The 21,922-nt window shown below is 44.1% G+C and overlaps 1 protein-coding gene across 1 annotated transcript in view; it reads left to right on the plus strand.

Moving 5' to 3' along the window:
* The window catches only part of LOXHD1 (lipoxygenase homology PLAT domains 1), a 215,944-nt gene that overhangs the window by 62,253 nt on the left and 131,769 nt on the right, over positions 1 to 21,922 (plus strand). The window contains exons 10-13 of the mRNA XM_072992974.2: positions 1,218 to 1,378; positions 5,317 to 5,403; positions 11,256 to 11,391; positions 16,288 to 16,442. Of these exons, the coding sequence (XP_072849075.2) occupies positions 1,218 to 1,378; positions 5,317 to 5,403; positions 11,256 to 11,391; positions 16,288 to 16,442 (539 nt within the window). The remainder of the gene's footprint in view (positions 1 to 1,217; positions 1,379 to 5,316; positions 5,404 to 11,255; positions 11,392 to 16,287; positions 16,443 to 21,922) is intronic.

The raw sequence follows: 21,922 nt of genomic DNA on the forward strand, positions 1-21,922 counted from the left end.
GTGCTCTTAAGTTGAAATGTTCTTAAGTTGAAGCAAAATTTCCCATAGGAATGGACTGAAAACCAATTAATCTGTTCTGGCTGTTTTTTTGTTATGTAGAGGTGCGTTCGTACATTAACCAAAGCTGGTTAATACATACTCTACCACTATGGGGAGAATTTTTTTTAACCTAAGATGACCTAAGGTTAAAAAAAGAGCAGGAAAGTTTTTTTTTCCTGTTCTTATCTTGGATTTCTGTTCTCATCTTGGATTTCTGTTCTCAAGTAGAAGCAAAATTTAGCAAATGGAGCTGTTCTTAAGTTGGATTGTTCTTAAGTAGGGACGTTCTTAAGTAGAGACCCCACTCTAACTATATGAGATTGGACAGACTGAGCTCTCGTGCTGACTGAGATAGTAAAAGCCTCTATCTGGGCTCTATCATTTCATACTGGGGAAATGTACCTCTCTCTCTCTCTCTCTCTCTCTCTCTCTCTCTCTCTCTCTCTCTCTCTCTGTGTGTGTGTGTGTGTGTGTGTGTGTGTGTGTGAAACTACATTTCCCAGAAACCCCAATTAGGACTCTAAGAACTGATAAATAAGGGAGCCTAGGAGTAATAATCCAAAAAAATATAATTTTTCCAACTGTGGGAGGAACATTGCATATCTGCAGCATGAAGTGGTTGAACCATGGTGAATCTTGCACCTAAGAGAACTTTGAGAGAAGAGAGAGATCTGAGTACAGTTTTCCATGAACCAAAGTGCGAACAAAAGCTAGGAAATGCTTGTGTTTCTTTTTACAAAAATCTGTATATCCCTGCAAGATTGTGGGATTTGTAGTATAAAAACCCAAACGTTTGCCCTTCTTGTTATTATTATACTCTCGACTTCACCAGACTGATTGGTTAGAAAGGATGGATTGCTTTGTCTTCGATGGGTTTCGGGATGGGTTGGAAATCCGATCGAGCCATCACAGGCCGATCCTGGCTGTGCATCTGTGCTGGGATGACTGTAATGCTACAATCAAGATTACAATTTTATCAGTTTTATGACTCAACGCAGCTCTAAGCTCTCCAAGTATTTACCTGTTGAAAACCTGCAGATTGTATAGCAGAAAAAAGATAACCATTCTGTTAATATCAGATTTATTGAGCTACCTTTGGTTTCTTCTGTGTCATTGTTTCACAATCATTCATTTTTTGTTCTCCGTGATTGACTTTGTCTTTTTTTTTTTTAATGTAGAAAATCCATGGTCACTGTGGATCTGGACCAGTGACCTTAAGGGTGCAGGCACAGATGCTGCCATCTTCCTCCAGGTTTACGGTGACAAAGGAAAGTCCGATGAAATGAAACTGGACAACAACTCTGATAATTTTGAAGCTGGGCAAATTGACAAGTTCATGGTACGGCTTCTCTAGGTTGTCCGTATGCTCCGTGTGCAGCGATTGGTTCATAGTCACTTGCTTTACTACAACTTCCAGAAATAATACTTCTGAGTTCTGGCTAGACTCGTTTGTGGGTCTGTTCTAGGGAGTGAGTTTTTTTCCCTTATAGCTGATGAGACGTCACAGAATAGTCTTCTCGTTAATGTCAGAGGCCAGGATTATACTGAGGGAACATATGCATGCAACAGTAATTGCACAGGCGGTTTCTCCCATGGGTACGCAGTCTGTTGCGTGATTTGTCATGTACTTGCAAAATCTGTTGTGCAACTGGCTGTGTGAAGGTCAGCCCAACACAGCGTGTGCAAGGGCGAGTATGTTCATGTTCTTCCCCAGCGGGATGCTAGTTAAACAATTTAATAACTGTCATAAGAGGTGGGAAGCAGCAAATCTATTTCAAAGATAAGTTTAGATCTGACACTCGGCATGGACGACAGAAGTCAGCAACACGGATGCAGCTTTCCCCAATCTGCTGTCCTCAGGGTGTTTTGGACTATAGCCAACACGACTAACGGAGGCTCTAGAGTAGTGCTTATTATTATTATTATTATTATTATTATTATTATTATTATTATTATTATTATTATTATTATTATTATTATTATTATTATTATTATTATTATTATTATTATTATTATTATTATTATTATTATTATTATTATTTATTTGATTTATACCCCGCCTATCTGGCCCACCGGACCACTCTAGGCAGCTTCCCAACCATCGGTCCCCGGAGGTTCTTGGACAGCAACTCCCAGAAGCCTTCACCACTAGATGAGCTGGCCTGGATTTCTGGGAGTTGTAGCCCAAGAACATATATATGCAGCACATTTTCTGCTCTGACTTTTCCTCCCTTCCAGATATCCTCTTTCACATCCTGGCTGCTGCTCCAGCAACAGTGACAAGGATGAAGATTTCTTCCTCCTGCCTTCTCTTCTCCAGGACGCTAAGCACTCTTTCATGAGTAACGGAGGGCCAAACTACATACGAGAGATAGCTCATTATTAGAAGATGAAATTTCTTGACCATTGAACAGTTCTGATGATTGTGTAAAGAGCTTTTTGCATGGCATATAGTTTGCAAGTTAGTTTACTTTCTTTTGGGATCTGAGTATAAGCAAGGGCTACATGTGCCAGTATTCATGCTCAGTTACAAAAGGCTGCCAGAATCATGTCTGTGAAACACGAAGGAATTTCACTTTCTAATGATGGGCTATCTATGACCTATTGCTCAGTGTTTTGGAAACAGTATTTTCGGGAAAGGTGCTTGCCTCGAGATACCAGTTTGGCCTCTACCTCTTACTCACAGGTTGCCTAGGATCTCGGGAGGTGGGGGGTTTACTCTAAAACAGCAGAGAGAAATGTCTTACCAATGGGCTACGAATCACATCTGTGCTTGCTACATTCCAAAATCAGCTGGCTACACAGTTTCCCAGTGTGGTGCAGAGGATAGAGTGATGGACTATGATTCTAGAGAACAGGGTTCAAATCCCTGCTCAGACATGGAAACTCACTGAGGGCGTGAAAATGGTAAAAACAACTCCTTAAATATCTCACTGACCTTGAAAGCCCTATTAGGGTTGATATAAGTCGGTTCTGACTTGACAGCGCAAAACACATACACACAGACAGGGGGCTGGTTACCTACTGAACACCAGGTCCCATACTGCTTTGTAAAATGTGAAGCATTCACAAGACCTCATGCAATGTGATTTCAACTAGGTGTTTAACAACACCTAAAATTTAAGAATGGCCACAGTTTACAGAACAAATGACAACTTCTCTTGGCACCTTAAAGATGACAAAGTTTTCTTTGGCATAAGCTGTCGTAGACTTGGGTCCACTTCCTCTGAGGCAATAGACAAATGTGGCTAGCTGCCTGGAAATGTCTGTAGAGAGACATCCTTATTATTTATTTACTGCCGAGATTTTAGCATACCTCCTTCTCTCCCAGTTTTACAGTCCCATAATGAAGAAGAACAGGGGCTTCTCTTGCTTCTGGCTAGTTTGAGCCACATAAGTCAGTGCCCCATGTTCTGCCTGCCCTTGTAATGTGAGCTTTTCAATGCCATGCTCAGCCACCTCAAGCTTCCTCTAGCTTAACATATAATTTTGGGATCAATGCACATCCAATCAAACCACCCCCAGGGAAAGTTCCTGTTTCTTACAAGGATTTCTCAATGGTTTAGATTTGTTTAGCTTTCAGCCTTCTTGGTAAAGCACCAATAGGTTCTGGGGAACATGTCTTGTTTCCTCGATTTAGGCGGCAGAACCTGTAAGATTATATTTGGCCTTTATGCTACTGTAGTGGTCATGCCGCTGAGCTTGTGGCTATGAAACAGCTCTGGACATTCATACTTCGGGACAGGTAGAGATCATAGATGCATATAAAATAATGGAGTCGGAAGGGGCCCATAAGGCCATTGAGTCCAACCCCCCTGCTCAAGGCAGGAATCCAAATCGAAGCAGATCTGACAGATGGTTGTCCAATTTTCTCTTGATCGCCTCCAGTGTTGGAGTGCTCACCATCTCCCGAGGTAACTTGTTCCACTCTCGTACTGCTCTGGCAGTTGAGATGTTTTTCCTGATATCTGGCTTCCTATAACTTGAGCCCATTTTTAGGTGTCCTGCCCTCCGGCATGATCAAGAACAGACCCTCCCCCTTCTTTGTATGACTATACAGTATTTCAAGTCTTTGACGAGTGTTATCCTATCACCTCTCAGTCTCTTTTTCTTAAGCTTAAACATGCCCAGGTCTTTCAGTCTTCCCTCACAGGGCTTGGTCTACAAGTCCCCAGATCATCCTTACAGTGGGGTCTTGACTTGAGAACTTAATCTGTATTGGAAGGCGGTTCTCAAGTCAAAAAGTCTGTAGGTCAAGTCTCCATTGACCTACAGTGCATTGAAAACCGATTAATCCCGTAACAGGCCATTTTTGTTCCATTTTGGTTTTTTTCTGGTCTGTAAGTCAATTCTCAGGCTGCAAGTCAAACCTAAATTTTGCAGCCAGAGAAGTCTGTAACTCAAAAAGTCTGTAAGTCAAGCCGTCTGTAAGTCAAGGGTCCACTGTATTGCCTTCCTCTGAACTTTTTCACAGCCACATTGCATTGTTGGCTCATATTCAGCTTGTGATCTACAATTCCAAGATGCTTATCACTCATACTGTAGCATTACTGAGCCAAGTATGCCCCATCTTGTAACTGCTCATTCGGGTTTTCCCCCCTTAGGTGTAGAACTTTATCCTTGTTAAATTTCATTCTGTTGTTTTCAGCCCAGTGTTCAAGCCCATCCAGGTCTTTTTTGAATTTTTTTCTTCTTCCAAGCTATTAGCTAAACTTACATTTATTGCTACAGGAAGCCGTGCAGAGATAGTGCAGGAGAAAGAACTTTAAGTATGCTTACAGAAGCCCTTAATATTGGCTTCCATGCTGACAGACCTCATGGAGGAGACCCGATTTTTATTTTTAAAAAGAGAACAAGAATTACCCTGACTTCCTAGAAGAAGGAAAAGCAAGCCTGAGTGTAGCAGTTTACATATCAAGAAGCAGTGGCTTAGAAAAGACAAGAGGAAGCCAGTTGACAATTCATCATTATCACTTTGAGTTGAGGTTGTCTGTTCCATGCTTTGGTGCTTTGCCACCCCAAGTGACCAGCTGGGAAGTTCTCTTTCATAAATCTCTTTGGAATGAAGAAGAGCATTTCCGCAGCATTCTTGTGTGGCTGCCCTGCCACCCACTTCATGCAGAAACTCGTCTTATGGATCTGTTGCTTCCAATGCTAGGTGCTGTGCAAGAGAACTTCCCAGGAGGCAGTGCCCATGAGCACTGGATGATGATGATGCTATAGATGTGTGTGTGTGGTGTTGTTTTTTTTTTTTTAAAAAAATCCCTCTTTGCACAGATTGAGCTTCCAGATCTGGGCACTTTGTACAAGATCCGGATATGGCACGAGAAAAGGAGCCCATTTGCCGGTTGGCATCTGAACAAGGTAAGAAGCTGGGTGGGATAGATTATGCTTTAGGAACAAGATCCGCGGATAATGAGCCAATGTAAGAGTTGCATAAATAAATGACTGCCTATTAGGACTTCTGTTGAGTAGCTTTCTGTGTCCAAAGCGGATGTTGGGATGTGCATGGACTGCTGCGGTTTCCAGGCTTTGTGGAGGGGGAAAGAAGCTTTCTTAAGCCCAGGGACCACTCATGAAGGATAACTTTTCCTGTCCAGTACTCAATGTGGGGAGGGTCTTGGGGTCAACATCCCAACAGCAGAGAAATCCAAAGACAGATGGAGTCGGTGGAGCCAATGAGAAAGACGTGGGTCCAGATACAGCTCTTACCAATGTGGACATTTTATCACTAAACATACAAAACATGGATTCTATGCATACATGTTCTGGAGTAAGATCCAGTGGAACCATTTTCAGGCACATCTCAGCTCTCAGACAGGATACGTAAGAGCAGGACATTTAAATTTAATTTCCTTTAAATATTTTCTTTGAAACATCTGGAGGTATCAAGAAAAGAAGTTCAGGGGTCATGTGGGGAATCCCTGCAGGCCTCACTTGGCCTATGTATTGGATGTTCCTCTTACCTACATAATACAGTACCTACAGGCTGCCTTTCTCAGGAAGGCCTGGAACACCTGCAGTAGAACCGAAACACCAAAATCTTGTTGCACATTTATGCAAGAGGTGTGACTTTTGGAAGGGAACTGTCATAAGCCAAGAAATCTCTGTAGACATGATCTGCTGCACCCTGAGTTGTGCAATGCAGGATGCAACTCATAATACCTATTGAAGTTTCTTAATTTATAGTAATTCACTTCCAATAGTTACTCCATTAATGAAATTTCCACCAGTACGCTGTAGGGAAATTGTTCACAGACACTAGGATCCCTCACAGGACACTAACCCAGCCTGTGAAACCTCATTTATATTCACTGCTGGGAAAGGTCACCTTTAGGGGCAATAACTCCCACATCCCACCAGCTAAAAGTCATGCTGGGTGGAGGATTCTGGGAGATGTAGTCCAAAAAAGGAATTTTATGAGGTTCTGTGGAACACCATGCTGTGAATGCTTTATAATGCACACCTTCTCAGCTGCTTCAAGATAGTAGCAAAAGTCAAGCTGTCTTTCAAGAGAGGTTTAGCTGCTCTGGTTCACCCTTCCATAGGCAAATTGTTGGGAAGGCTTAGAAAAATCCGTTAATCCCTTTCTGCAAAGAGTTCTGAAAGCCACTCTCTAGAGCCTCAAAATTCTATGCCGAGGAATAGAACAAAAAAAAGTATTCATGCTAAGCAAACATGCATGTTGTTTGTTTAGTCGTTAAGTCGCATCCAATTCTTTGTGACCCCTTGGACCAGAGCATAACAGGCCCTCCTGTCTTCCACTGCCTCCCAAAGTTGTGTCAAAGTCATGTTGTTAGCTTCAGTGACACTGTCCAGCCATCTCGGCCTCTGTCGTCCCCTTCTCCTCTTGCCTTCACACTTTCACATCATCAGGATCTTTTCCAGGGAGTCTTCTCTTCTCATGAGATGGCCAAAGTACTGGAGCCTCAGCTTCAGGATCTATCCTTCCAGGGAGCACTCAGGGATGATTTCCTTCAAAATGGATGGGTTTGTTCTCTTTGCAGTCCAGGAGACTCTCAAGAGTCTCCTCCAGTACCACAATTCAAAAGCATCAATTCTTTGGCGGTCAGCCTCCTTTATGGTTCCATCAGACTCCTCACTAAATGCCTGTTCTTGCATGGCTTGCCGGATTACTCATTTCACTGTCCATGCAATGGGGAGCCTGCTGGAGCAGTGCAGAAACAATGGTGCAATGTGCCTTCAGCTTCACGTTTATGCAACAGGATACCAGCTGCAATGTATATTATTTTTTGAAACATGGGCAAAGTACTTAAACACATTTGCCCACTTCCAGCATTAGTAAGCCTCACATGGCCACTTTAACTGTGCATTTGCAAATACAAGGACTAGAAACATGGTTTTGTTCAAGTGTAAGCAGAGACTTTAAGAATAATTCACTGTTCTTGTGAGCTGCTGGATAGCTCAGTCAATTGGGTCTCTGGCTGCAGAGCCAGAGGTTGGGAATACGATTGCCCGCTGTGCCTCCAGGGAGAAGATCCAGCCGGTGTGGGCTTGGGCAAGCTTCAAAATCCTAGGGCACCCCTAGGAGGGAAGGGAGCAGTAAACCACATCTGAGCATTTTGTAACCTGGAAAATCTTGAAAAAGGGTCACAATAAGTCAGAGTTGACTTGATGACACATGATTATTATTAACTCTTCTTGCTATCAAATGCAGATGATGCATAGTGAAATACCATGCTCTGCTATCAAGGGTGGGAAAAATGTGACTCCCCCCAGATGTTGGTGCACTGTAACCCCTAGCATTCACCACCATTGGCTGTGTGGGTTAGGGCTGCTGTGAATTTCAGCATCACAACCTCTGGAGCGCCACGTGGTGCCCACCTTTACTGTCTATAAATTCTGTTCCAGGTAGCCGTAGAAGAAGAAATAAGCTTCTTTTGCTATGCAGTCAAATGCAACAGCAGTGACTTATTTTAAAATAAGGTCGTATGGCTCATAGATCTCGGCTGTCGGGTTTCTAATGCAGTTTGATAGGTTGGTGCCCTCTTTTGTGCTGCGCGGATGTTCAGAGGACCTAGCTGGGGGTTAGTAAACCATGAAGAGATATATGCTGCTGATTCCACAAATTCAGTCTTGGCTCATTAGTCGTCCCTTGCTGTCGCTTCTGCTTCTGGAGCAAAGGAGATGATGTCCAGTTTCGAAAGAGTCCCTTCTCCTTCAAAAAGGCTTGCTGACCGATCAATGGAACGCCTTTCACAGCTTTATCCTAAAAGTATTTATTCAGAAATTCTCTTTAAATGCAGTGCAGTCCTTTGTGTCTACTCAGATGTAAAGCCCGCAAAACTTCCCATAGTTAATCTTCCTCTGTATTTTTAAAAAATTAATTCCTGGCTTTCTTTGTACTGAACGTTGTTCACCTTTCTGTATTTTTTTTTCATTTTATCCCATTATATTTTTATTTCCACATCATCTCAAGCACTCCCACAAACAGAGGGGTGATCACGAATATTCAGAATAATAAATTAAAAATATAATCATAGGTGAGTATAGGATTGTAGCCTGGATCAATTTAAAAAGGAGACCTGATTATTTGGATTTAAGACCTTTGACAGTTTAAACCATGTTGTTGTTTGGAATGCTACATCTTAGGAAACCACCACCTTCATTCCTGCACTGAAAGGAATGCATTTCTAAGACAGAACCTATTATGACACGTAGAGACAATGTATGCAACCAAAGGAAATCAGGCCCCACCCGAACGGCGGGTATTAATGTGTATATTTAATAGATTCATTACTTGGTTAATTGCTGAAGTCATGTTAATAATTGATTATCTCTTTAAAGAGGAGATAACCCTAATCCCTTAACCGGATCTGTACAGAGGGCAATAAGCAGAGACATATGGTGGTAAATTAGACTTGTAAAAGATGAATTACACTCTGTTTGAATTCTGTATGGCTTCAAATCATCACAGAGGATGCTGAGGATGTTGCCTTCCTTCTCCCAAATAGCATCTAGGAACATTTTGTCCATGGTTCAGTCTGCTGCAGGGAAGAGCTGGTTCGCTCCTAAAGAGGGCAATCGGATGCCATCTTTGCTGGAGTGAACCAGATCCACCCCCAGATCCATTCTACCTGCATATTCCTGACCCTTCTCAGGATCTCCTGCTTTTTTTGGTATTTTCAAATAGATCTCTCTGTTCTCGTTGATTTCCAGCGTGTATGATCACTGGGAACAAATCAAAAGCCTTCCTGTGAGAGAAAGTCAGAGTGAGAAGGAGAGAGTGAGCCGTCCCTTCAGCCGTCTGAGGGAAATCAAGTGGAAAGAAAGGAAGGAAGGAGAGATGAAATAAAAGAAGAAGTAAATGTGGAAAAGGCTATAGGGGAAGAAGAGCCAGGAGTGCATGCAGAGGGAGAAGAGGGAAAGCATGTGGAAAAAGGGGAAGTGGAGAGAGAGACACGCAAGACAAGGGAGACATTGGGAGCGTTAGCGTTAATGGATGCGAGAGGAGAACAGTCAACAAGAAGGAAGTCTTCCTGACATCATAGGCATCCGTTAGTCTCGAGAGACTATGGTAACATGCTCTGAATTGAGGATTTTCCTCTCCAGAGCATGAAGTCTGGGTAAAGTAATCTGGAGGATAGGCTGTTACCCAAGCAGCAGATCCCCCCTCTCCACGTTGCTGAAATGGTCCAGTGGAAAGGCAAGAGCCAATACAACTGGTTCCAGCAACGTCGTAGGAGTTGGCAGAACGACACGAGCTGCCTTCGGGACTCCAGCTCCGGATTTTGCCTCTAGGTTAACTCCTAAAGCCTTTTCCATGAGTGGATAGAGCCAGAAGGCAATGGAGGTTTGAAATTGGAGTTTTCCTTCTCCTAGATGGGACTGCCTTCCATGGCTGACAATGTCTTCCTGACTACCGAGGTTAATGATAAATCAACAGAATCTGAGGAAGTGACAGTATATGAAGAAAACTTAAATGAGAAAAGGGTTGAGGATCCGAAAGTACCGTATTTTTTGCTCCACAAGACGCACCTTTCCATAAGACGCACCAATTTTTTAGGAGAAGAAAATAGGAAAATATAATCCGTTTTCTTCACTCCATAAGACACACAGACTTTCCACCCCCCCATTTTGTGGGAAAAAAGTGCGTCTTATGGTGCGAAAAATACGGTATTTGCTATACCGAGAAAATGGTCAGAAGAAGTTAGAGAAAGGAGTGAAGATCGGTCTCATGACAGAGAACAAATCAAAACTATCATTGAAGGTCTGGTGCCTGAAGAATGGACAGTGCTTGTATATCGCAAGGGTGCAGGACTGGCGAAGTATGTTCATCATCCCGGACCATTAGCTCCGGGCGAGAAACCTCCTGAGGGAGAATGGTCCCATCACCCATGCGAAGCAGGTGTCTGAGAGATCCAGCTGACCAAGAGAGGTTTGCAAAGACTTATCAATGAAAGAAGAAAGTAACGAAAAAGCTTTAATGTTGTTTTGGGATAGTTCCCCCCCCCCCAGTTGTCCTTGAATGAAACCGTTGAGTTAAATAAAAAAGAAACTAATAGTTATATTAATAAAAGTTGTTTATTTGATACTCCTGTGTTGGCATTTCAATTGCCGGAAGGGGAACTGCCTAAGATTATAGACGAACCTCATCACACTTCCTTTTTGATTTGCCAATGTCATGACATGAAACGCTTCCTTGGCTCCATAGAAATTTGAGTGAGATCTCTCCAGGATCTGTGTTAGGACTGGTGCTTTTCATTTGCACATCCCTGGCCTGGAGTTAAGGGCAAGTAGTGGAGGGGCCATATTTGCTGATGGCAGCGATTTATGTAGCAGAGTAAGGACAAAAAGACATTGCAAAGAACCCCCCAAAGGACATCTTACCCAATGGGGGGGAAGGAGTAGTAAAGTAGCAAAAGAGAGTCTGTGTAACCAAGTGTCAAGTGGGCAGAAATCCCAATTTCACACACACTCTAAGGACATAGGAACTGGCAGTAAAGGGCAAGAAAAAGGTCTTGAGGTTGATGTAGAAGGCACCATGAAAAATGTCAGTTCCATGTGCAGCTGCCATAAAACCCAACAAATTTCAATAACATACTGCCCTTACAAAAAATCCACAATGCAACCTCCTCTGGAAAATGCTGGAGAGTTTGGGCCACTACACCTAAAAAAGGAGTCTTATCCAACTCAAGAAGGTGCAGAAAGGGGCAACCTTTTTGAATTTTGGTGCCGTTTTGTTTTCATTAAAGGTAACTCTTCTGAAAACCCTGACCAAAGAGAAATATACCTTCAACTGTGGCCGTTGGCTGGATGTGAACGAGGACGACCGTGAGATTGTGCGGGATCTCACAGCCGAAGGCCCGATGGTGACTGAAGTCATACCAGGTGAGAAAAAAAGAGAGAAATGTGTAAGGGCATTAGCAATTAATCCATTTTGTTTAAGGAGTACCCTAGAGAGATCCCAATGGGCTGAGTTTGCAAGTGCTAGTAGAAGAATGAATTGCTCTGTTTTGTTTTGTTTTTTTTTAAAAAAACAGAATACAGTATTCTGGAGATATTTCATGGCTTGTGCAGGATTATAGGAAATGTTAATGGGTTGGCAGGTAATGTCATGAGAATGGCTGATGATCAGATTCCAAAAAGATCCCACATGGAGATCTCCTTGTATCACAGCTGTGGTCTCCCTCTGGGGCGATTTCCTTGCACTAATTCTCCATGCAGGAGATCCTTTGGAATCCGACCATCAGCCATTCTCACGACATGCCTGAGCCAACGTAGACATCACTGTTTCAGTAATGTCTACATGCTAAAAAATTCCAGCTCATTCTAGGACTACTCTATTTGAAACTTTGTCCTGCCAGGTGATACCAAAAATGTGTCGGAGACAACGCATATGGAACTGCAACTGCTAGAGCTATAAATGAGAGATGTGTGTGTGTGTGTGTGTGTGTGTGTGTGTGTGTGTGTGTATGTGTGTGTGTGTAAGAGAGAGAGAATGAGAGAGAGTGAGAGAGAGAGAGAGAGAGAGACCAGGGCTCCACCGTGCTAAGATCTGTGAGTCAGAACCGACATAGCGATCCCAACAAGGCTTTCAAGATAAGAGAAACATTTAAGGGCTGGTTTTACCAGTCCTGCACATGGAGGTTCCACGGCTGAGTGGAGATTCAAACCCAAAGCTCCTCAGTCCTAGTCTGTCAGTCTATCCACTCTTCCACACTGTGTATTGTGTCATTATGTGGTGTTAAGCCAATTCCTCCTAATTAGGACCTTTTCTAGGTAGACAGTACTCAGAAGTGCTTTACCCTTCTCCTTTTCCTGGCCACCTTGTGCAATTTCCTGAAGGCTCTGGGTATTCTCCTGGGATGCACAGTGGGGAACTGAACCCCCAAGTCCTGAACTCAGAACTTATTGAACTCAGAGGAAATTTGCTGCCGGAAGGGTGCAAACGTGCCCCTTAGTACTGACGTCTGGAAGGACATGAACCTGCCCAGCCCAAGTGGGTTTGACGCTGCCCCGTGGACAGAAAGAGACCCAAAGTGGGTGGGCTCAAAAAGCTGCTACACATTCGCACCCAGGTCTCCCTCTCCATTCCTCAGTTCGTCCCCTCCGTATCTCAAGGACTCATGACCCAGACTTGGCCAAGCGTGCTGTGAAGCCCCAGGCATCCAAATTGCTAGTTGTGTCTCTGGCTTCTGGCCGTAAGCTCCAGCCAACCTGAGGCTGCTGAGGCCTGCTGTTGAAAGCAGGATTTTTTTGGATGACATGCCACCGAGCCATTGCTGGCAGCGCTGGCCCGCTCTCATCGATCAGTATGCAGAGGAGAGAGCAGTCCCCGAGATGTTGCAGGCATGATTATAATTGCAAATGCTATGATTAAAATGTCAACAAACCTTTGATGAAGTTTATTTTTAATCCACTGTGTGAAGTGGTTGACTGTGAGGAATAGCGCACGTTCCATAGCCGGGTGCTGTTCATCGACAGCATGAGGCCAGCCGAGGCCAGCAGGGACAAGCCAGAAGAAGTTCTTGTTTGTTCATTTAGGAACACATCTGCCTGGCCCATGATGTGCGTGTATGTGTAAAACTGGCAGCTGACAAACTGTGGTTTGCACCTCAGGAATCATCCTTGGGTATTCCTCAGGAATGAGCCTTCTTCTTTCTCTTCGCTAGTGTAAATTTCTTTCCTCATCTCCCCTTAGCCAGGGTTCTGCCTTAGGCCTGGGGCAGATGGAAGTATGGTTAGAGTTAACCTGAATTCCATCTAAGTTCAATGCTTCACACCCTGGTTTCTAATCCTTGATAAGATGGACAGTGTGCAGCTTTCCAGAACTGGCCAGATCCCAAACATGTAGCTTAGAAGATTCCTCAGAGCAAGCCATTGTGGGAGATATGTGCTGGAAGAACCCCTGTGTCATGACGGCATGGAGGAGATCTCACAGAGCAGATCTCCCACAAAGGTTTGCTACGAGGAAAACATTTGGGACTGAGTGGCACCTTGATCAGCCATTAACATCCATGCTGATCCATGCAAGGAGAACAAACCTATCTGTTCTGAAGGAAATCAACCTGAGTGCTCACTGGAAGGACAGATCCTGAAGCTGAGGCTCCAGTACTTTGGCCATCTCATGAGAAGGGAAGACTCCCTGGAAAAGACCTTGATGTTGGGAAAGTGTGAAGGCAAGAGGAGAAGGGGACAACAGAGGACGAGATGGTTGGACAGGGTAATCAAAGCAACCAACATGAATTGGACCAAACTCCAGGAGGCAGTGGAAGCTCTGGTCCATGGGGTCATGAAGAGTCGGACATGACTAAATGACTAAACAACAACAACAATTGAGCAGGAGGTTGAACTTGATTCAGTGTATCCTGTCTTGTCAGAACCCACTGCTTTATTCCACCACATAGGCAGGCAGCTCTGTCCCTACCATGAGGCAAAGTGAGTCATTTGTTTTGAGGGGTAGATGCTGTAGGAGTGGGTTAAACCATGGAAAGACCTCAGAGCTGTGTGTACTATGTAGCCTATCCTGGACTCAGTAAGCTAGCTAGAGTCCTTCGAAAAAGTCCTAGAATTCTTCAGGCACAGCAATGGAAAGATTATGAGAGGTGTAATGTGTTGGGAAAGTGTCAGGGCAAGAGGACAAGGGGATGACAGAGGATGAGATGGCTGGACAGGGTCACCGAAGCGACCAACATGAATTTGACCCAACTCCGGGAGGCAGTGGAAGACAGGAGGGCCTGGCATGCTCTGGTCCATGGGGTCACGAAGAGTTGGACATGACTTAACGACTAAACAACAATAACAACATAGTACAGATGGAGCACACAAGTCAGCTGAGAGGTTTAGGATTTTCCATTTTAATTCTCTACCATTGACAGTGACCATCTGAATAGGAGAACCTTGGTTTTCTGGAGACAATCTCCTGGGGGATTCCAATGCTGGGAAATCAAGGTTGCCGTTTACATAGCGGGCACCTGCAGATGGCGGAGCATTTCCCATTCTTATTCCTTTGTTTATTTAAAATGTTTCTATGCCACTTTTTACTTCAAAAGGATCCAAGGTGGTTTGCGGTGTCAAAAGGAACAATATTAAAAGCGAAAACAATAAATTATTACAATATTTAAAAGGAATCAAACAAGCATCGTATTAAAACTCGGAGATTAAAAACGGCAGCAAAACACATTTAAAATAACAACAGCAATAAAAACACAGCAGTCTCATTTAAAAACATAAAGAAAACACTCTCTTCGACAGCCAGTCACTAAGGGAAAGCCTGCCTGAAGAGAAAGGTCTTTTGCCAGCCCTATATAGAGCTTGTTGCAGTAGCCCAGCTGAGATATAACTAAGACATGTGTCACCGTGGCCAGATCAGACCTCTCCAGGAACAGGGCAACAGATGCACTCGATTTCACTGGGCAGAGGCATTGTTGGCTACCGTTGAAACCTAGACATCCAGGCTCAGAGATGAATCCAAGACTGCCATCTGTGCTTTTCAGAGGGAGCGTAACCCCATTCAGCACAGGCTGGATCCCTATTCCTTAATCTGCCTTTTGACTGACCAGGAGCACCATCGATCTGGCTTAAGTTTCAGTTTGCACAGGAGAGGCAATAGAGGTGAGGCAAGAGAATACAGTGGTGCCTCACTTAGCAATTGCCTTGTTTAACGATGTATTCGCTTAGCGATGAGGTTTTTGGAGCAATTTTGTGCTCCGTTTAGCGATGTTCCCTATGGGGAAATTTCGCATAGCGATGTTCGGGACCTTGCCTCGCTTAGCGATGACAGTTTTAGTTCCCCTGTTCCACTTAGCGATGTTCCGTTTTCACTATTTTTAAAGTGTCTTAAAATGTTCAAAATGGTTTTAAATGCTTGGGATCGTTAGTGCACCTTCTAAAACCTTTGCAAACTTAATTTGGATTTGTTCTGACTCTTCGTTAATTTTTGGTGAATTCCCCCCCCCCCCATTGGAAAGCATTGAACTGCAGGTTTGATAGCTGTCAAACCAACAGTTCAATGCTTTCCAATGGGGGAGAAAAAAATTCACCAAAAATTAATGAAGAGTCAGAACATTGTATCGCTTAGCGATGTTTCCTATGGGGATTTTCGCTTAAGGATGGTAATCCGTTTCCATTGGAACGGATTAACTGGTTTTCAATGCATTCCTATGGGAAATGGTGTTTCGCTTACCAATGTTTTCCCATAGCGATGTTTTTTTGGGATCCAATTAACATCGTTAAGCGAGGCACCACTGTAGAGCCTTCCACCTACAGAATATATATCAATTGTAACATCTGGCTAGAGCTTGGCTGTGTGGAGAGCAAGATCAATTGTCTTGTGTGGGCAGGAGTTGTCTCCCTCATTTTCTTCTACCTGCTCTCTTCCAGAATGATGCAGAAAGTGGGCAATGGTCCACACATATACCTGCGTCTTGGAACTGTTCTTCCATTGAATACCTGGGTTAGGACGGAAGTATTTCACAAAATGGATGGTCGCATGCTGGCACTAACCTCGGCATGCTTCAATGAGCTATGTGTTGCACTTGACAATGCATGCTTTAGCATTATTTAGCACCTTGGGTGGGTTTTATATTTCTTGCAGGGAGGGCTGTAACCCAACTTGAAGTGGGAGAGGTATAAAAAACGAATAATACATCAGCTGAATTGCCTACGGGAACCACAAACTGTGAAGCAGAACGCTCCAGAATGACTCCATTCAGCTGTACGGCACAAGTGGCTAGTTTTTTTCACTGCTGGAGATTTTATTTTATTAACCCTGTGCCTTTGCAGTGATAAAGTACCGGGTGACCGTGCACACCGGCATGGTGAGTGGAAGTGGAACAGACGCCAACGTGTTTGCTTGTCTCATCGGCGACCGGGGTGACACGGGGGACCGCATCCTACAGAACAGTGTGAACACGACGAATAAATTCGAGAAAGGCAGTGTAAGTCATTGTGCATGAGTGTGCTTGTTTAAGAATATGAGGTGGAATATTGGCTGGAAGGTGGGGGCGGAGTTGGAGACAGGATCGAGCCCATAAGGCCAGCTCAAACTTGGATAGCTTCTTGACTGGGGAGGGGGGGTGCATCTCCTCACATTTTGGGGGGGGCATCCCATGGCTCAGTCAAGAGCTACCTGTAAAGTGAAGTGAAACAGCAAATGGCACTGTGGGCTAAACCGCAGAAGCCTCTGTGCTGCAGGGTCAGAAGACCAAGCAGTCGTAAGATCGAATCCATGCGACGGAGTGAGCTCCCGTCACTTGTCCCAGCTCCCGCCAACCTAGCAGTTCAAAAGCATGCAAATGCAAGTAGATAAATAGGCACCACCTCGGTGGGAAGATAAAACGGTGTACCCTAGTCACGCTGCCCACGTGACAATGGAAACTGTCTTCGGACAAGTGCTGGCTCTATGGCTTGAAAATGGGATGAGCATCGCCCCTTAGAGTCGGACACAACTGGACTAAAAATGTCAAGGGGAATCTTTACCTTTACCTATCAGAGTTAAGTGGTACATTACCCAAAGTTAGCATGGTTATTTTGGCACTAGAGGCAGAAAAATGCCATAATCATCTTGCCCGCCTTCCCCAATCTGCTGGAAAAACGAAGACAGTTTATAAAAAACAACAACACTGAGCCACTTGCTTCCCTTCTGTGATACCTCATATCTCCTGCCTAATAGTCAGGCTAGCCCTATGATCTAGCTATGGACACTGGGGAGGTGGGTCAAGTGACTCCAGGAAGTCATATTTCTGGAGATGCTGGGTAGCCAATTTATAGCTGCCACCCTCCTGGCATTTGTAAACAAAGGTAGAAGGATCTGGGAGTTGGCAAACTGGCGTTTTATCCTTCTCCCTGCTGTGACTGGCAGCCATTCTGCTGCCACCAGAGATGGACGGGAGGGTTTTTTGATGGTTGCCAAGCAACCGCAGCAGATGTCCTTCCTAACTCATAAGGTAGAATGGAAGTGAAAGACAGGTCTGCTTGATAAATCTTCTTTTTCAAGGGCTCTGAAGAAGACAAGTGTGACAGACACGGAACTTCTCCATTCATGGTTTTAGAAGTGAACATGGGCGGTAGGGAGTTGAGAAGACATCTCTCTCCTTGGTTCATTATCTCAGTGGTATTTCAAAATCTCTGAGTAATGAGAGAGGGGAGGTGCCAGAAATACGTACCCCATCCAAGATCCAACATGCAGTCTGAGCGCATGCAATGCACACTTCGAAGCAGTACAAAAACAAGGGTGAGATATTAGGCCACAAAAAAATTATAATAATGAAATGCAGACCAACTTCCAAGCCCAGTGATGCTTCTTCAGGCTGAGCATTGTAGAGCAGGGCAGGGGCAGGAAAAAGAGGGAGGTGCAGAAAGCCTACCAGAGGTTACAACGTCAGGTTATGAGTTGACATAATGTCCCAAGACAGTGACTGTAATCAAGCTGACTCTTCAGGTTTCACTTCAGGCCATGTTGAATCACGTATCCTTCCCCCAATTTACAGAGAAAGGGCCACCAGTCACTGAATGCCTTCTCCATGGGGACTCCAAGAACTGGAGATGGAGGGGGCTGGAGTATTACTTAAAGAAGATACTGTAGATTTGCCCCAAGGTACCTCCCTGGAAAAGAACCTGATGTTGGGAAAGTGTGAGGGCAAGAGGAAAAGGGGATGACAGAGGAGGAGATGGCTGGACAGTGTCTACGAAGCAACCAACATGAATTTGACCCAACTCCGGAAGGCAGTGGAAGACAGGGGGGCCTGGTGTGCTCTGGTCCATGGGGTCATGAAGAGTTGGACACAATGGCTGTTTTGGGTTATTCGGGCTCTTTGGCTGTGTTCTGAAGTTTATTCTTCCTAACGTTTTGCCAGTCTCTGTGGCCGGCATCTTCAGAGGACAGCACTCTGTGCTCTGGTGTATTTGGCTTGGGAGTGGACATGACTTAACAACTAAACAACAACAACAGTCTGCTTTTATTTGAATACAAAGTGGGTTGAGGGAATGGGCTTCTGCACACCTCAGTAATGATCCTACTGCTCACCATGCTTGATCCTGCTCTTACGGGCTTGCCTTCAGAGAAGGTGTGATCAATAGAATGCAGCATCTTTATGCAGGTTTTGATGTAAATTGAGGAAGGGAACCTTTCTGCTTCCCTCACCGCATTCCCTTTGTGTGGACTGCAACCCTGCCAAGGACTTTTGGGTTGGGCAAATCCAGAACAAAAGTTCGCAAGGCTGCCCCTCCCTTCTCCTCCTCCCACTACGTCCCTCTGGCCTTGGAGGAAAGGGTGCCTCCCTCTGGCCCACACAAATTGTTTGCAAGGGGTTTTTAAAATCAGGCCAAGGGCTGCGTCCCTCCCTGCCTGGGACATAAATCGAAATGTAACGGAGGAGTGGTTTCTGCTAGCTGAAAGACAAAACTGCAGGAGAAACGCAGCCATATTTTAACGACACAGGAGACAAACGAGGCGAGGAAGCCCTTTCAAGCCTCTTCATGTGGCGAGTCATTCCTGGTCCTGTGGGGTCGACCAGAACAGCCAACCCTCCAGTGACAGATTTTGTATACCATTCAAGCCACACCCTTGCTCTTATTTTATATTGCTCAATGTTAGGATCACCAAAGAGGGGTATAGATTGGAAAAGCGAGGCACCCCTACAATCAGGGATTGGGTAGTTAGTGTGTGGCCCTCTAGATGGCGCTGGACTACAGAGCCCACTACCCTCCATCAGTTGAGGGGCGTTGTAGTGCAATAATATCAGCTACATGTTTCCTCACCCCAGGCTTAAATTTTCTGCCTTGAATTACCAAGATGTCCACAGTCAGTTTCCTCCCTCAAGCAGAATGGTGTTGTAGCATTTTGTGGAGTGATTTAATGCACTTTCTGTGTGGTGGCTGCAACGTGTAACAAAGATGAAGAGGGTTGCCTTTTTTACACCATCAAAAAACACACAGACCTCAAAACAAGAGTATCCCAGGATGCTTATAAATAACTTTAATGCAGCTTTTCCTTCAGAGAGGTGCATTTGGAAGTCTGTAGATGGCCGGGGAACAAGCCCTTTTCTGTTAAAGCTGCAGCATTCCCTGAAGGAAGAATATACAGGATTTTGGAAGCTGTCAGAAGTTTAAAGAGAGAGGACATTAATGTTATTTGCAGGCACCTTGGGATATTTCCTCTTGTTTTTGTGGACTGTAGTAAAAAGCATAAATTGAGCTTCACCACCCTCCCTCAGAGGTCTCGCCCCCCCCACTCATAAATGGGGGTTATTGTCAGGGTGAGTTTGAATCACATAATAAGCCCCAAGAATTCCTAATTGCTATCTGTCAAAATTAGCCGTATCAACCAAACAGCTTAATGGAGTTTGAAGTAAGCCAGTCCCCAAAGCTATGGAATGTCTTATTGTTTTACAACCGTTGCTAATTATCTCTCTCTCTCTCTCTTTTTTTCTTTTTTGGAAAAGATTAACAATAACAGGATAGTTTGTTTTTAAAATTCCTCTCACCTTCCTCGTAGAATGAGCAAAAGCTGGAACCTCATCTGCGTCCCTGCACGCTCTGTCTTCCCTTGTTAGGGTCTAGTATCGACCTTACCTAACAGAGACGAAAAACTAATTATTGCTCACGTCCCTGATAAAGGGAAACAGTTTAGGAAGTCATGATGAAATCTCCATCTTTTTTTTTCCCTTTCCATTTCAGATAGTCTCTCATTCTATGCCATTTGCTGGGCCTGGAAATATTCCTTTTTTTACAAACCCCAGCAGCAGGGCTGCTTTGAGGGAAATGGGGAGTTTAGTTCCACAAAGTAAAATTTCCCAAACTCCGCTATTTTGTGCAAGAGACCATTTCACCCCACATTTTCCATAGTTTGGAGCTGCAGGGCAGTAATTCTGCTAGGCATCTGCCCCGAGAGATTGCTTTCCATGCCACGTAATGGACCATATTTTGTTCTGGGACGGGCTCTGCCATTGAGCAGAGTGAGGCCACTGCCTTATGTAGCCAGAGCTAGGAATAGGCGGCTGCAACAAAAATTTGAAAGACAGCTTATAGGGTCACTTTGTAGCTCCTTAAATTATCTTTTTTAAGACTTCTTATAATTTTAACTCCTTAGTAGACCAGGATGTAAACTGAGATTAGGTTTAACTGGTTGCCTTTGTCTATGTTTTAATGTTTTTGATGTGTTACCTGCTCTGTTTTAGTTTTTGTCTAAATTATATTTAATTGTTTTACTGTATTTTATAATATCTCTTACAAGTCCATTATCCAGTCTGAGTGCTGTTTTATGGTACGGCGCTAAACGAGGGAGGCGACAATAGAAAAACAATTTCAAAATAAAAATTAAGTGAGAAAGATACCAGTAAGCAGCTTTGTGGAATGCTTTGTCAAACTGGGTACGTCATTCAGGAGCAAACTATTCTATTCTATTGTCATAATCTTTGCCATGCATCAGAATTTGAAGTCTTGGCTAATCAGAACAACTTTCTGGGTTGCTTAATTAGGGTGTGATCTGTTTCTCAAATTATTTACGTCAAGTTCGGTCAGCTGATTTTTTTAAAAACCTGATTTATGTCATAACTAGACGATTGATCTAGAAGTGCGAAACACGGATCATTATTTTTGCCAACAGGGTATTGATCCATAAGGTGGAGGGAGAACAGCTTTTTACAACCTGATGCTCCAGCTGTATTGGGCTACAGCTCTCGTTATCCGTGGATCCTGGATGTGTTAGTCATGCTGGCTGGGAATGATGGAAATTCTGATCCAACATGCTGGATTAGAGAAAGTTCCCATTTATTTAATTGGTCTATTCTAGGTGAAACAATAAAATGGATTCAGGGCCGCATGAGTGAAGGGTGCCATCACATGAAACAGCCAATCTTTATAGCACTTTCCCCCCAGGTACAGTGGTGCCTCGCTTAACAATTGCCCTGCATTACGACGAAATCACTGTACGACAATCTTTTTGCGATCGCAAAACGATGGTCTAAATTGGTGTGTTTTTTTTGCTTTGCGAAGATCGGTTCCCTGCTTCGGGAACCAATTCTTTGCATTACGACGATCAAAACAGCTGATCGTCAAGTTTTCAAAATGGCCACCGGGTGCTTAAAATGGCTCCCCGCTGTGTTTAGGGATGGATTCCTCGCTATAGAGACAGCGAAAATGGCTGCCATATGGAGGATCTTCGCTGGATGGTGAGTTTTTACCCCATTGGAACACATTGAACAGTTTCAATGCGTTTCAATGGGGTTTTAAATTTCGTTTTACGATGTTTTCGCTTAATGGCGATTTTCCTGGAACAGATTATCGTCGTTAAGCGCGGTGCCACTGTATTATCAAATCAGTTCTGACTTTATGGAGATCGTTTTCAGGGTTTCCCAGGTAGTGAGCACCCAGAAGTGCTCTCTCCCTGGAACCCACAACAATCCTCAGATCCTGGCCA

Source organism: Pogona vitticeps, chromosome 2 (assembly GCF_051106095.1).
Source record: "Pogona vitticeps strain Pit_001003342236 chromosome 2, PviZW2.1, whole genome shotgun sequence".
NCBI classification, from domain to species: domain Eukaryota; kingdom Metazoa; phylum Chordata; class Lepidosauria; order Squamata; family Agamidae; genus Pogona; species Pogona vitticeps.